Genomic DNA, 17,440 nt, shown 5'->3' with positions numbered 1-17,440 from the left:
ATCTTGTCAGTAAATAGTATTTGAGTCATTAATAGTGGGTCATCTGATTACTCTGAGAGTTTCTTTCTTGTGTTGGCTTACTCCTGTATGTCTGGAGATTTTAAACTGCTCCATTGTAGCTTTTTCTGCAATGTTGTGTATTTCATAAAACCTAAAGGTGGATGAATAATAAGAAATTTGTATTTGGATATGTTGCCAAAAAATTGCTTCTATTTTATTTGTTTTCAAACTTCATAAATATATAAATATATAATTATATTCTATTAGGTATTACAAGTCTGGCTTGGACTCTGAGGAGGCTGGTTACTCCTGCAGGACACTTCCTTGAAAGGAAAAGTCATACTTCATCTGTAGTATCATTCTTCTGGATGTAGTGCTGGTTCAGCTTTGTCTCTGCACTTCATGTGCAAGTTTTGCCTATGGTACAGTCTATCCTCTATTCAATGCAACAGGGAAGGCACTTTCTAGGTATCAGAATTTATAAGAATTAACACCATGCATGTGCTTCACTGAAAACTTTTTTCTCTCCTGAGTTTTGGTGATGGTTTTTATTCTCACTTTTATCTGAAGCTCTGATTCTGACTCTGAGGAGGAGCCAATTACAGAGGAAGAATTGGCCAAGCTGAAAGAAGAGGTAGAAGAAAAAAAGAAGCTAATTGCAACATTACGAAACAAGCCATGGAAGATGAAAAAGAAGTTGGCAGTCCTGAAGTATGGTTTGACTTTCATAATGAATATCTGCAATCCTGCTTTATACTGTGCAATATTTTTTTCTAAACTTTCACTTTATTTCAACACCTACAGACACAATTTACTTCAAATTATCTCTGATATCCCTTTCCCAGGCTGTGCTTTCACATAAAGTAGAGGTAAATGGGATTGCAGGCCAGTGCCTGAGCGAAGAGAGAGTTTTTTTTTTTTTTTTTTTTTTTTTTTTTCTTTCTATTCTAACTCTCTTGGGAGAAGAACAGATTTTTTAAAAAAACTTATCAACAAGAAAACATGATTGGAACCTGAGCTTGAATTTCCATGTATTATTAGTCATGCCACATATAAATCTAGATTTTTTTCCTCTCAAATCTATCAATACATTTTCACTAGGAAAAAAAAAAAAAGTTACATTTCAGTTAAATTATCATTTAAATTTCCACCAATCACAAGAAATTGGGTTAACATAGAGATATTTTAAATTATTATTACTATTATTATTGCCAAAGCTGCTATGCTCCTCTGTTTTAAGTAGCTCATTCACTGTGGTACTGACCAAGCAACAGCAAAATATATGGTTAGGCACAAGTAACAGGGAAAAGATTTCTCCTCCAGACAGTTTTTTGTTTGGCAAGCAAACATGGACATAAGGGAAGGAGAGAGCATATGAAATATGGTGTGGAACATCTGGGATTGTTTTTTTCTAGAAAGTAAGATGAGCATGGGGAGGATACAGTTGCAAAAGGAAAAATATGCACTAATGTACTCCAAAGAAGGAATTTCAAAAAATGTGTTTTTTAATATGGTTTGCTGCAGACCTCTTTGAAGTGGGCTTAGAAGCATAGTAACAAGTTACTTGCCCTAAAAACATTTGCAAGGAAAAAAAAAAAAAGAGCAATTATTCAAATTAGCTTCTTTATTTTGTCTAATTTTCTTAACTGAAGAATTACATTTTTTCTATGTTTCTCTATGAACTAAGATTCCAAAAATAGTTACCAACCATTGCAGACAATCCCATTGTCACAGTTTTGTACTGTCATGCATATTTCAACAGACAAAACACATATATCGAGCAAACAGATGGAATAAAACAAACAAACAAATAAACAAACAAACAAACAAAAACACCTGAAATCTAATATTTGGTCACATTTTAAAATATGTACTGAGAATTAGGGATTTAAATCTTCATTTAGTATTTTAGTATTTTAGATGAAAGTGATGGAATTTGGAAGTACTTAGTACCTTTGAAAAAATCAAACACAATCATTTATGTACCAAAATACACTAGACTAACTTTTGTAGAGTACTATTTCCATAATTGGATCTTTGGAGTTTGAGTCCAACTGAGTTACAATGGAAGATCTAGTGTTATTATGCTGCTTAAAATCAGAAAAGTAATATTGTTAGATTGATGATTGCTCTAATTATTAGTTATAGCAATAGTTATAGCAATACAAAAGTGCCTACATTAGCACATTTTAGGATATCTATATATTTGTGTTGGATTTTAACATCTTACTAACCATTTGTCAAATAATCGTTAGCCTGATTGGCATTATTCTTTTACACAAGGAAAATGGACAAAACCTGGCTCTAGGTGTCTTAAATCAGTAAGACAGTCATAAGTGACATTTGTATGCTCTTATAATACAATTTCTAGCTCTTGAACTTTTGGTAAAGAAATATTTTTTTGCTAGCAGTTGGGTGTGTCATCTTGTTCATACTCAGTGCATATTTTTGATTCCTATAGGATACATGGAAAGAAAAAATGCCATATCTACTTAAAGGTAAAGAAAAATTTCCCATATTCTTTGTCTTCCAAATTACACACAGAAATGCTTCAATGGAAGTTTCTTCTCAATATTAAGAGAAATGTGTTTTTCTGTGAGCCAAAATGTACTTCCATTACTGCTTTGTATTAGAACCTATTTTCTTCCCCAAAATGAAAAAAACTTTCCCTGTGAATGCTCAAAAACTTTTTACATTTTCATGACAAAATAAAACATGAAAAATACTTTTTGCAGTATTTTGAAAAGCATATATTAGGATTTTATATGACTTTTTGTTCTTTACATTTTTTGAAAGAAAAGTAATTTGTTAGAACAACATTTTTTGTGGGAAAGATTTAATTTCCACCAATCTGCCTGCTTTTAAAAAGTATAAAAATGAAATATTTTTAAAATATTTTATTTAGGAATTTTCAAGATTGGATAATGTCTTCTATGGGTTGATTCAAATCCAGTTTTTCTTCCAAATACAAATACAATTATAATTATATTTTAATTATAATATATACATATTTTAAAGAAGTAAGCTTTGAAATTAAAAGGTATAGGATTGGACACACAATTTCTACTTAGCTCTAGTGACAATTTTGTGAAAGGTTAATCTTTTCCTTCATTCTTTTGTTCTGAAAATACATGAATGAGCAATTAATTTTAAAATTTGATTGCAGAACTGGTCTCTTTGTAGAAAATTCCTGTCAAAACCTGACTGAAACCCTGACTGCTGAAATGGAATTCTTAATTGAGATGCACTACAAAATTAGACCTGCTCTAATTTCTAATTTAGATCCCAATGTCTAGAAAGATGCATTTGAATAGCCCCCTGGCTATTTTCTGTAGAAGTGTGATTGAGGATAGTCCTCTGCTGTGGAGTGTTTGTCTGCAGTTTGGAGCTTTACTGTCACCTTCAGACTCTCAGCTTCAGACATGGTGTGTCTCTCTTGGTCTGAAGACATGAAAAGAGGCAGAAAGAAATCACTGAAAGGAATGAAACAATGTTATGTGACAAACAGCATCGTTTCTCTCCCCTAACAAGTAGACATGGCTGTGAACAGAGGACATTGCAGACCCTGCTGTTGAAAGCCTGCAAATGGCTGGAACCTAGGCTTCTGTCTCATTTCAGGGAAAAATATTCTTGTTTAAAAGAGATTTCTGGCATTTCTCATTTTCCTTTCACTGGTTTGGATTGTTTTTGAGCACAGTTATTGTGCCTTTTCTATAGGAGATTATAATCCTTGCACTTTTACTCTTGACACTTGCTGCTTAGGACAGCATGAAATTAAGTGAAGAGCCATCAGATAGTAATGACCTTCAGTCATTAGAACATTTGAGATTTAGAGAGAGGGGGTAAAATTATTGAAAAGATTTTTGAATTAGAAGAAGACATAAAATAAAAATCTAATGGGACTGTTATAAGTTGGAGAAACTCCAGGGAAAGTTATCCCAATTTACAGCTAAATATTTGATGTGGGGGGCTGCATCTCTGTCTATACATTCATTTGATTGGTTTTTGCATAGATATGAAGCTAAAGGGAAGGTTCAAAAGCTGTGCTGCTGTGTTTGGATCTGGAATACTAATCTCATTATTGGATAGATAAGGATTTGTGCTCCATAATATAAAGACTATTAATAGCTATGTAGTTTACCTCTACTAGCGAATTTTATTAAAGTTCCATATAATCACGTAATTGTACATAAGAATCCATGCCAACTGTGGTCTCAGTTTAAGACTATACCACAAGACAATTAACAAACAATCAAAACAAACAAAATGATGATAGGAAACAAAGCAAAACAACAACAGCAAAACAGCAGCCAAGTGTCAGGTTTTGGCCTTTCAAAGGAATTCCAATTATGAAAACCTACTAGTTTTTATAAATAATCCAAGGAGCACAGCAATCTCTTCATATGCCAAGGACAAAATCTTCTGTTTTCTCTTTCTTTTCCTTTTTTTTTTTTTTTTTCTCTTTCTTTCATTTTTTTCTCTCTCTTTTTTTTCTTTCTCTCTTTCTTTCTTTTTCTATTTTTATTTTTTTTTATTTTTCCTGACTAATTTATCAAAGAATCCAATGAGACAGATAAGTAGAAAGAAAATACTTTATATATACAAAATCCAAAGGTATCTATATACATAAAGAGAATGTGTAAAATGACGGAAATTTCTCATCTTTGGATGGGATGTCTGGAGTCCAATGAATCTCTATTTCAAGTTCCTTGATGTGGGCATTTCAAGTTTTTTACAGTCCTGGAGGCCAGCCTGGCTGTCCTGAAGGTTGGCTGGGTATTGAATAACACTGTAATTTGCCCATTATTATTACCAAACTGCTTTCAAGTGAGCTGCACCTGGCAACAGCTGTTTTGCGGTCAGATTTTAGCCAATATTTTTAAGATTTGGAAAAGTCTTGGGTGATCAATATTGATACGACATTTGTTTTTAATGAGTTTTTTGATCTTGGACACTGAAACCTTCCTGAACTGTTACTGAAAAATGTGAGCAATCCACTTGAATCCTGTTCATTAACAGCAACCTCTGAGAGCTGTAATTCATCCTTTCTGTGCAACACTGAAGTGCCTGAAGTACTGTACACCTAGCACTTTGTGAGCTGTAACTCCACACCTAGTATTAATAATTAATCCAGGCTTCTCTGGGACAATAATGCTGGGCCCCATGCAACATTTATTAGTTCCTTTTGTCTGTAATTCAATTAATAAGGTTTCTCTGAAGCCTCTTTAAATTCACAGTTAGCTAACGGGGCACACTTTGGCCTGTCTTGTGATATAGATAATTTACCTATAACACATGATACCTGCGATTACAAAGCTCAGTTTTGTCACCCTGTGTTGCTTTTGACACGTCCTCATGTTGGTGAAGTTGCACTACTTCCAAGTGGTTGTGCACATATTTGCATGTGGTTTCTGGTCATTGCTGAGGTTTCTAAAATAGTTGTACTGATTTAAGATTAATTTTTATTGCTTGATCATTCTACCTGTCTGCACATTTTTTTTTTAGAAAAAAAGAAATGGGGAAAAGGGTAAAATATGGCTTTTTTTTTTTTTTTTTTTTTTTTTTTTTTTTTTTTCTTGGTGGACTGGACATCAAGGTAGAAAACTGAATTAAGTAACATATTGAATTATATTGAACAAAGATGAGCATGTGTCACAGACACTGACTGGAAAGAACATTCCCTGACTGAATGCTGTCATGTTATTGCTGACCTTTTAAAGCCAGGAAGCTTTAAGTATACACTGGGGTTTTTCTTAGCCTGCAAATCACAAAATTTAGGAGTAGCCCAGTGGGACCAGCAGACTGCAAAGCTGTTGAGAGAAGAATTGATGAGTGAAGAAGGAAAACTTGTTTTGTTTGATATCTCCAGCAAAATCATATATTTATGTTTTCTGTATTGTTTCCTTGCACATATCTGCACACACCTTCTCTGCCTCCTTCAGCCACAGGCCCACTTTCAAGCTCTGCCTCTGCACTGAATTTGCTTTTTCAGATATTTCTTTAAAATTCTGATCAGAATTTTTCATAGTATCACATTGTTATTAAGATTTGCTTTTAATTGCCAATTACATAAGTTCTTTACATTAGTCATTCACATATTCATGGATGCAGCTAACAGATAAGTTTCTATGAGGCACATAACTCCTTTACATGTCTGCAAGTGATGACTTTCCCATATAAGACTTAATCTCTCTAAATAAGCAGTACAAAAATGTTCTTTAAAATATTGTTGGTAAAGAAAAATCCACCATGTGCATAGAAAGGTAAGACATGCTTGAAGATCATAAAAGGTAACTTGAGTGCACTCATTTCAAGTGAAAGAAGACTTTCATTCTCTCTTAAAAAATACAAATAATTTAATTTATTTCAACTGCATAATAATGCAATATAGCATGTTCTATCTTATTTACATGTGCTAGTCTATTTATTAACTATTTGATGATTTTGGCTATTATTTCATATGAATAGGAACTATTAATAGCCATTTTGTTTTTATACATGTTTGAAATATCTTCTTATCATAGTCATTGTGGAATTTACATTAAGAGTTCTACTAATGTCAAAAGCCATGCTGTTTCGTAACAGGATTAGAAGGTAAATACAGTCAAAATGGGAAATTAAAATAAATCTATAAGTCCCCCATTTGGACTTAATTGAATCTTTTGAGGTTTATGCAATACATTTTAAGTACAGACCAAATGATATATAAAAGTGTGAAAGGAGTTGCCTCACATTTCGTTCATGAAGCAAAAAAGAAGCTTTGCAAACATATTTCATGCATGGTTACAGCCATTTTTTGGCTCCAGTCTTCTGTGTGTAAGTCAGTTAACTGCGTGTATAAACATCCAGTGGGAAGTTGAACTGGTATCAGACAGTTGTCTGGTTTGGCTGTTCTGTAGTGATGAACTTGTGCAGGACAATGGAGTGAAAATATGAGAAAAATGGATTATAAATCAGTCACATTTAGGTTTATAACAGTTCTCCAGTGCACACTGGAACAGGGCAGTGTTGGGAGAGAGGGAAAGGAGGGAGATAGGAAACCACAGGCACTGGTGGGCTGACACCAAAGGAAATATTCAGGAAAGTCATCAACATTAACCATGGGAATCTGGATCACCACCTTCAAAAAGCAATATTTTGGTTTGTTGTAGAAAGCCAGAAAATGGAGTAAAAGCTTAAATACTAAAATCTAACTTGGAGGCAGGAAAGCAAAAGAAGTTCCTTTTTTTTTTTTATTTTGTTTTGTTTTGTTTTGTTTTGTTTTTGTGTACAAAAAGTTGTAAAAAGAGATTTAAAAGAAGCAAACTGAGCTTAGATTGAGAGATTTAAATTAATCATTTTATGAATTTCACTGTGGAAAATATCTTCTAGTCCTGGCTTAGAATAATTTTATCATACAACAAGTTTGTTGAGAACTCTGTTCAGCCACAGATACGAACTGTGTTCATATCCACCGTGGGGAATTTTAAGTGTCTAAATGGCTGTTTTCATATTATCCCCTTAATTTTCTAATTCATTGCTTCACTTAAGACAAAACAAACCCGTCAAACAAAAACCCAATAACCCCAGAGCCTACATTTTGAAATCTTTATGTTCTGCAGTTTAACTGTATATAGTTAGTGACTGAAAGCATATGCTTTCTAGAGTTCTGCAGGCTTTGATTTCAGTAACTTTTCATGAACTAGCTTGCATTACATGGTGATAGAAGTGATAGTATAAAGCTTTTCTCTTAAGTAAAAATATGATGCGGTGATTTAGAGGATTGCTACATGCCCAGGTTATTGATACTGGCTGATTTTATGGTATGGCTCCAGCACTGGCTGTGGAGTTTATGAGGACACTGCCACCTACTGTTAAAATTGCTTATATTTCTCCAGACAGTGCAGCAAAATTGTAATCTCTGAGGGCATGTATTTAAATGGGACTCTTGGACACTTTTCTTGAAGATGGAAGAATCTATTTTCTCTCATTTATTTGAGATGGCTAGAATGTAAGAGTAGAATTATTTTGCAAATCAAAGTGAAAGAATGAGATGTAAACCAGAATATTTCTGTAAAAACTGAGTGACTTGGAAAATGCTAAGGTCTCCATCACTATCAAAGTTAGCTGAATACAGAAAAATCAGAGTCAAAGAACCAGAATATAAATGTGATCCAGAATCACAGAATAAGTACAGTGTGATGCAGAAGCACAAAGTAAGAGATCTCAAGAGCCTTAAAAAGACTCTGACTATATTTCTGAGAAACAATTGGAAGTGGTGAGGATGAGATGGTACATGTGAATGTGTATGTCTGAAGGGGTGGCTGCGTGTTTTATTTATTTATTTATTTATTTATTTATTATTATTATTTTTAATCTGAGTCTGTGCATGCCTTTTGCCACAGGGAAAGGATATAAAAATATAAATAATAAAAAAGGACTTACTGGCTTGAGACCCATGTTGCAGTATGTAGCGTTTGCTTCTACCATCCTGAGTCCTTAAAGGAGAAAACTAGAAAATTGGTGGAAAAAAACATGCTGTAATCCTGTGGCTGTCAAGAGAACTGACACTTGTCCTGATGCCTCACCATTTAGGTTTAGGTGTGAGTGGGAAGGTGAGAGTGCTCAGAGGGCTATCAAAGAGTGAAAGCTGAATTCAGTAATTCAATCTGAATTGTCTTGAAAAGTATGAAAACAACCGTTTATTGGGAGCCTTGGCACTGGGAGGTAAAAAGAATAGTGTGATGGGTGTCTAGTTTTTACAGGTCTTCAAAAGAAAATAAAAAGATTACCCTAAGCATTTGTAGTTACTAAAACTACAGTATTATATGGTAAAAAACACAGTATTTTATAAGATGTAGAAATTTTAGCCATGATTTGAGAGGAATTTTGATGTGGCTAATAGCATTCTTCACGTTACTTTCATTCTCCTTTATCACAGCAACAGTACTGTTCTGCAAAGCCAATGCCAGATTTTGCAGTTTGACACAATCTTTTTGCTTGCTCATATGAATAAAATCTGTGAGCAGCAGATATAAACGTGATAATTATTTTCACTCAGTGAACTTAGTGTCTAAAGAAGCACTTCTAGAGGAATGTACATCACAATTAACATTTTCCCAATAATTTTTTCCCAAGTGTTTAGTGTAATATTTAATGTAATATAGAGTGCTCTGCAGCTGTCCAGTGTGATGATACAGTATTTGTACAGTGAGAATACATTGACAGCTAAGAATACTTACTCCATTTGCTGGTGTTTTAGGTAAGGACAAGTGACTTTTAGGGCATATTTTGTCAATAGAGAGATGCATGAAAATCATGCTTATAAAAGAAGATGAGATGAAATGGAGGAAATACTAGTATGTTCTTGGCCTTCTATGTTTATTATTTTAATCCATGGACATCATGCCTTTTAAAATAATTTTAAAAATCTTTCAAAATTTGTGCCATTAATTTGTATTCTATATCTTTATAAGCAAAATTTCAGTCTTTTTGGGAGAACTATGAAATTATTCTCTATAGTTAGAGATGATATACGCAGAAATTCTGAACAGTTGAATTAAATACAGTCTTGGGAAGGATAGGCACAGGGGAACCAAGGCTCTAGCGTATACATATCTCTGAACTAAAAAATGAAAATAATCTTTTCTTAGGCGGATGGACAACAGAATCTCAGAGCTTTTCTTTCTAAGCATTACTAAGGGAACAAGTTCACACAAAACTCTATGAAGACTTAGAAAAACTACATTACTGTGGTAGAGACAGTATTAAGTTTACTGCAGCATCATCTATATCTCTTTTCCAGGGAAGCCCAGCTTTTTGTTGAAAAGTTTGAAGGTGCTCTTGGAAAAGGAAAAGGAAAAAAGTTCTATGCATACAAAGTGATGATGACCAAGGTAAGTATGTTATTTTACTAACTTCCTGTAATGCAGAAAGGGAGCCTTTTTGAAGATTACTGCCACATGTACCCATCTTCCAAAATATATTTCCTTGTCTTTATTTGAAATTTAACACTTTTGTTTCCAATGCTCTTACATGTAATAATTTCAAATGCAAGCTCACAATTTGATTGAGACATATATCAAGACAAAAATGAACTGTCTTGCAAGACCTGCAAAGGCACATATCTGGTCATGTATTTAGTAAAAGTTATTTTTTCTTGCATAAATTATGTTTATCTGTTGACTGGATCCTAAGACCTGTCTTTCTCTTGATCTTGTGAAAGATCAGAAAGTGTGTTTTTGTCCCACAGAAAAAATACTGGGGCATCTCCACTAAGCCAAGACTCTAGAACTATATCCTAGATATATTCCAGAACACAAAACAGCTTTGTAGGATTGTGACTGAAAGACTGAATGGTGGTTGCTGGTCCACATTATATGTGTTCTGGGACTTACTTTGGCCTAAGCCTCATGGACTGAATACCCACTAGCAGTCTTCTAGAGTACAGCTTAGTTTTATGCTTAAAAAGCTTAGTTTTATGCTCTGACACAGCTTTAAAGGGCAAAGATAAGTGCTGTAAATTGGGATGATTTTGAAGATTCACTAGGAAAAAAAAACAAACAACAAAACAAAACAAACAAAAAACACACACCTGATCTAAACTAAAATGATTGTTAAGCACATATGGCAAGACCACTTAATCTGGCCAGCATCACCTTTAGGCTTTTCTGCAGGCAGATGTGTAGTCAAATCTTATTAGCATTAATATTCACACAAATTAATAATTAGGCTTTCAAACTCAGATGTACACCAGAAACTCAATTACTGAAGCTATATTTATCCATTAGATAAAATACTGAGTAGAGTAATTGCAATTAAATGACTCAGTTTGAGCTCCAAATCTGAATTTTGAATATCAAAGGAAAGAACAAACTAAATTCTCAGAAACAATTAAAAAAATGAATGGCATGAAAGGAATGGATTCTTTAATCATTTTTCTTGTGGAAGACATGGGGACTTCACACAAAGCCAGTAGGAAATGTATTCAGAGGAAAAAAAAGGAGATAGTTCTTTATAAGCTAGTGTTTCTGTTGCCAAAGCTTGCTCTGGATAATGAAGGGTTTTCATTATCTCATGTGGAAAATGCACATCTGATGTCAGAGATTATATTTTTGTTTGTTTGTTTGTTTTTAATATGTAACCCTTTTCAGAAATGGATGAAATTTCAAAGAGATTTTGAGAATTTTAAGACAGCTTGCATACCCTGGGAAATGAAAATTAAGGAGATTGAGAGTAAGTACATGTGAAAGGTAGTAAAGACTAATATCTAGTACTATATTTCTGATGCATGCCAGAATTTTAAATCTTAAATTTTATTTTTTTTCAGTGCTTTAGAAATACTTATCTTTATTCAGTGTGTGGTATAAATGCAATGAGTATTTCTTCTTTCATTAATACTCATTAAGCTTGATATAAATAGCTTGTTGAAAAGTTCCTTGAGAGAATGTTAACCAACTTAAACAACAATAAGCAGTGAACAGATTAGGAACCAGTGTTGAATTTAATCGTGGAAAAGAGATATTGGGATTAGCTGTTGTCTACATTTACTTTGTAATTTCTGTAACTTTTGTTGGTGGCAGTGGGTGGTGGTGGTTTTTTTTTTTTTTTTTTTTTTTTTTTTCTTCATTATCTTGAGCCTAATGTTAGAGGTCTTTCAAAGTTATTTCTCTCATTTTCAATCACATAATACAACATGGAGCAAAAATTAGTGTTCTTGGACATCACAACATATTAGGCATAAATATAAGGAGAAGAATGATGTAGTTAGTCTTATGGGTATGTTTCAGAGTAAGTTTTTGGCATAGGTTTTGTTTGTCAGTTACATGGATGAATTTAAACTGCATGTCTCTCTTTGAAGGAAATCTGGCTCACCCTCATGGGTAATTTACTGAGGTTCTGTCACTGAGGAATGCAGCTGAGAATGCAATAGTGTCTGACTTTAAAGAAGTTGCATTTTGGAGAAGCAGTGGGTTGCGTCAAAGTGCAATAGCCAGAAGAGCAGGAAAATGATCAATTATGAATTCTGTGGAGTTTTGAACTACAAAATAACCCTTGAGGAGAAATTATATAATGTCCTTAAACATATGGTCTATGGACTGCTGAACAGATTATCTGTATACTTAGGGTGCAGTTTAGAAGAAGCTGCTGCATATACAAAGTTAAAATCAAATTCAGCAGCAGGATGCACATGGTAGCTTACTGGTATGGACACATAATAGACATCTGCAGGATGTGTGGGAATCATGTTTCTGCTAGTTTCTACAAAGAAGTAGTCCTGGCACAAGCCATTCTTTTAGTGATGACTTTCAACAGACACTTTTATTTCTTTGTAAAATATGAATGCAAAAATAGAACTAGATGTTTATTCCAGTCTTTCATATCTATTTACTTTTTCATTCACAATGTGCAATATTTTTGCTGTCATCTGGAAGCTCTCAAAAGCATAGTAGGATAATACCTCTTCATAATCTCAAGAGGTAGGATTGTGAAGTTTGCTCTTTTTCTATCATATTTATTATTATATTTGTTCATCTCATTGCTTTTTGCAATTGCAAATTGTTTTTATTCGTAGAAACAATCTCTTCTGTCTGAATACTAGTAAGTTAAGAAGTACACTTAGATTACAGTTGAGTCCAAAATTCTATAGTCTAGAAAAAAGTCTTCAAGGAAAAAGCTCTGAAATATTGCATAAAAAAATAAATTTTAAATCACAGTTTTTTTAATTCTGGTTAACCCAAACAGTAGCTCTTAGCATGTACATTGTATTAACAAATATACAGTACTGAGATCAAGGTCATCTTAATGATGACACTGATGAAGTCACCAACTCACAGACAAAAAGCATATTAAAAAGATATTAAAAAAGAAGTGAGAGAAACTGAAATTGAAGAAAGCCAGTCAGTGTGTAAGGAAAGAGTATAAGGAAAGAGTAAATATTAAGATACATTGAGACACACAAAACAGACTTAAAAAAGGCTGCTTCAACTTTGACCTGATTGTCACCTTAATGTATACATAGATAGGATATGTATCAGTATTACAGTACTGGTAATACTCTAACAAGGTTAAGAAATCGATGTGTTCTTAATAATAGACCTGATTGAGTTTTGACTCCTAGGTCACAGAGCCAATGGATTTCTCTTTTGAGTGCTGTGTAAAATGACAGTAATGCTACTGCCTTAAGCATGTAGTATTAGTCAATGAACAGGATGAGTCTGATACTACTTATGAAGGATTCAACAGTAATAGAACTTTCGTTGCTTAAAATTCCCTTGAGACCTACAGAACATTGAACAGCTGAGAGTATCTGGTTGGCAGATGTAACACCACACATGTAACCACTGAGTCCTCCAGTACTCCCAAAAGACTGAAGAGAGATTGAAGAAAGTGATTGAACACTAGGATTGGACTCCAGGATCAATATTTAAAAAATAGATACTGCCATTAGACAGCATTATGTTTGTGAACATGTTATTTCCCATGGGCTGTGCCCTCATGGCGAAGTACGGTTGCATGAAGGAAATTGAACATAGTCTACACAACAGTTCATTTCCAGAGGAGACAGTACAGTGAAATAAACTGCAAATTATATCATATTGTGACAGGTAAAGTAGGCTGTTTGGACCACTCTTGGAAATATAGTGATACAAAATGCTTTGGCACAGTTCACTGCTACAGAACTGGGTCTGTAAAACTGCTTTCCATATTGCTACACAGTACAGCATGTGCAAAATATTTAGTGTGTGTATGTGTGTTGTGTGTGCATGTGATAATTTTTTACCACCAGGACACAGAAGGCTATCTGGCGTATTTCTTCTTCATTGGCAAAAGCAGGCAGGGTTGCAGAGAGGTTTCAAATGAAATGTAAATTAATGTAAAATTAAAATGTAAATGTAAATTAATTAATTAATTGTGTTATTTATAAATATTATATTTATAAATAATATTTATAAATAACACAATGACACAATTAATTGATTAATTAATTAATTAATTCCTTACAGAATAGGCATTCAGTAGTATCTTTGCAACAGGACTCAATGGGAAACACATTGCTATATTGGGACAGGGGAAGCTTCTCTGTTCCACAGCCGTAATTCACGATTCATTCCAATGCACAGTATAAATAAAGTATTACGCTTTCATATGTACCTGGAACTTGCTGTACCTCAGAATAAATTTTAAATGCTGGTGAATCTAGGACTGTTTTTGTTCATGGCTGGTTCACACTGTTTGTAGTTTTCCATTATCCCTGTTGCTCTCTGTTTTGACCTGCCTCCTTCAGAAATCTAGTTAGAGGCATCCATAGCAAAATTATCCTTACCCCCAGCTAACCTTTTCATTTATTAGAGATTTCTGGTTTTACCAGAAAATCAATAAAGGCCATAAGCAGTCTGTGCATCTGTGCAATACCTGTATGGATGCGTGCAATTCCAATGCACTCTCTTAATGCACGTTCCAGTTGGGTAACTGTGATTTCATCAGGATAAATGATGAAAAGCTGTAACTAAATTAATGAAAGGCAACCATTCCTAACATTCCTAAAAGAAGAACAAGGATATTGATATTGACCAGGAAGAACACATCCAGCATGACTAGATTTTTTTTTTTTTAATTATTATTATTATTTTTTTAGTCCATAGCATCACCAAAGCTGTAGCTGGGTTGAAACTGGATAAATGGCTCATGACAAACCAGGCTGACCAAAGCATGTCTGCACATAGACTTTTCAATACGTAGAACACTGCTAAGATTAGCTACTTTTTCATGCAGAATTTCAAAATTGTAGTTTCATTCTGAACTGTGAATAAAGTAGGTTTTGAAATGCTGAAATCCTTAACAGAGTGTTTTTGTCAGTGTTGTATTTTCCTTCCATTTTCATAGCCCAGATAAATATCTCTTATCAACGGATCTCTGTTTACACTCTGGGATTATGCCAGTTTAAGCATGTTAATTTTTTTCCTTTTGTTGCCGGCTTTGCAAAACAGACTATGTATACCCATGCAAACTCCTCTGCACAGAGTGATTAGCTTCTTGTTTGTTGTAAGAGTGCATCAGGCTCCTTAGCTAGACTGTGTGTGAGACAACCTTGGGAAAGGTTAGTTCTTCCATGTGAAATCTGGTATTTTCTAGCTCAGATGAGCAAGACTGCCATCTGTTCTCTATCTAGCAGAGTGGTGTTGTAACAGCTTGAGTTTAATCTGTTACTTCTGTTTGGCCTGATTTGAAGAGGTATTGGTAAAATCAAGCACTTAGTGCTCTCTGGTTCTCCTGCAACCTCCTCTTCACATACGTTTGGGTCAGTGGTCTGGAGTGGGGAAAGTCCAAGGTCTGGTTTGATGGGCTAGCCTTTGCACATGGGTTTGAGAGGAATACATAGATAGCAAATTAAGAGAAAGAAAGAATAAAACAATTGCAGATCTTTTTGTTCTTCCCTGGTGAACAACTCTGTCTCTACTAGTCAGCTTAAAAGAGCACTTTCAAGTACTCTATGTCCTTGGAAAGACTACTTCCAATGGCTAATTCTGCGGTACTTCTTATTAACATGGTACTGGCTTATTAACAATGGTACTGGCTTAACATGCCAAAAATGCTCAAGATACACATGTATTAAAAAAAAAAAAAAAAAAAAAAAAAAGAAAGAGAAAGTAATGTTAATTACTTGGATTCCTGCCAGAGGATTTCATACAATTAAATACCATAGTATTTACATGACTCCAAGTACTTTGTCCAAGTAATATTTTTGCTTTTCATTTTTGTTGTTTCTGTTTTCTCTACCAGGTCAGTGAATGCTAGTATGTAAACTGGAAAAAAAGTTATTAGAATTGTAGTAGTAAATAAGATGAAAAACACTCCCGTATTTAGTTTATTTTAAGTAAGCTTTGAACAACTTAATTTTAAGGTAAAATGTCATATAAAGTTAACTGATCTGCACTTTTTTCACATCTTATTTTTTCATAGGTCACTTTGGTTCATCAGTAGCCTCTTACTTCATATTTTTACGCTGGATGTATGGAATAAACATGATTCTCTTTGGACTGACCTTTGGACTTGTAATGGTGCCCGAGGTGGGAATTTTTTAAATTATCATTTTTAAAATTGTCATTGAGAATTTCTACCTTTGCTGTGACATTTCATAGGACTGGACCTTCAGATAGATTTGTAATCGCTTATGCTTGATTAAAAAACATTCATGGAAAGTTGTCTTTAGAGAGGTGTCTTGGAGTAGACCTAACAGAAAAATATATGTAAGCATGTGTCCCAAAAGTTTTTTTGCAGAGACTGGGATGGTGTTAAACTTTTTTTTTTTTTTCTTTTTTTTTTTTTTTTTTTTTTTTTTAATGAAGAAATAAGTAGAGGAGCAGAGGAGCTCAGGCAAAGAAGCAGTCAAGTGGTGTATTAAAATGTGCATTTCAAAGACAAAGATATATTCCAAGGCTGTGAGGCACCCTGGACCCTTTTCAGTAGCCTTCATACTCACATGTTAAGAAGGCAGAATAGGCTGTAAAGTCACCAGAGAGGCACAAGTTAAAAACCATGCCCAGAATATGCACTTCAAGCAGAAACCAATTTTGTAAAATAAAATATTTATCTAGCACCTTTAAGGCACTATAGTACCTTCCTAAGAAGAGGGCTTATATGGAATTAAAAGTGTTGTGGCATCTCCCTTATTTCACTCTTTCATATTTTCACACCTAGTGAGCAGATGGGAAACTATAAGTTAGGAATTTCCAGTAGTTTCCTAGTACACCATTTCAATAGTGCAATTCATCTTGCACTGAGGCCAAAACAGAGAAAATGACAAACTAGTTACAGGGAGAGGCTTAGAAATGTAAGGACATGTAAGGACATATACTGTGGCCTGCCAGAGCAGTGGGACTCAGAATCCAAACTGAATCGTAGCATTTTCCCACACATTTCAGTTAACAAACCAATACAATTCATTATGCAAGAAAAATGAATCTTCTGGTCTCGTCTGTAAGACACAGCCCACTCATCAATTTGAAATTCCTTGTTGCCTTTGGATATAGGTGGCACAACTTGATAGCACTTTGTTGCTAGTGAAATGTCACTTTAAATTCAGAAAAGACCATTGATGAATACTTTAGGCATAGTTTCAATCTTAAATGTCAGAAGCAATGAAAAGAAGTAGAGAAGTAGGTCATCCACACTAGGGAACTAAGGAGCACAAAATAAGTCTTCCTGAGAAGTGACAGATCACTATCCTTTCCTTTTGTTGGAATTTTGCTTTAAAATGTAAATTGCTCATTCCAGGCTTTGATGGGGAAGCCATATGGCTCTCTACCTAGAAAAACTGTCCCAAGAGCTGAAGAAGCCAGTGCTATGAACTTTGCTACTCTCTGGGATTTTAGTGTAAGTGCATAATTTTGCAATATTACATATTCACATGACTTTTTCATTATTATGGACTTTGGCTTCATTATTTAATAATCAGAGA

At 34.1% G+C, this 17,440-nt stretch overlaps 1 protein-coding gene across 1 annotated transcript in view; it reads left to right on the top strand.

Moving 5' to 3' along the window:
* TMC1 (transmembrane channel like 1) overlaps nt 1-17,440 on the top strand; it is a 66,123-nt gene that overhangs the window by 10,486 nt on the left and 38,197 nt on the right. The window contains exons 4-8 of the mRNA XM_035309907.1: nt 571-711; nt 9,785-9,875; nt 11,133-11,214; nt 15,943-16,049; nt 17,257-17,355. Coding sequence (XP_035165798.1) covers nt 571-711; nt 9,785-9,875; nt 11,133-11,214; nt 15,943-16,049; nt 17,257-17,355 — 520 coding nt within the window. The remainder of the gene's footprint in view (nt 1-570; nt 712-9,784; nt 9,876-11,132; nt 11,215-15,942; nt 16,050-17,256; nt 17,356-17,440) is intronic.

Source organism: Oxyura jamaicensis, chromosome Z (genome assembly GCF_011077185.1).
Source record: "Oxyura jamaicensis isolate SHBP4307 breed ruddy duck chromosome Z, BPBGC_Ojam_1.0, whole genome shotgun sequence".
NCBI classification, from domain to species: domain Eukaryota; kingdom Metazoa; phylum Chordata; class Aves; order Anseriformes; family Anatidae; genus Oxyura; species Oxyura jamaicensis.
Note: the sequence above shows the minus strand (reverse complement) of the source record. Positions and strands in the feature narration are given on the sequence as shown.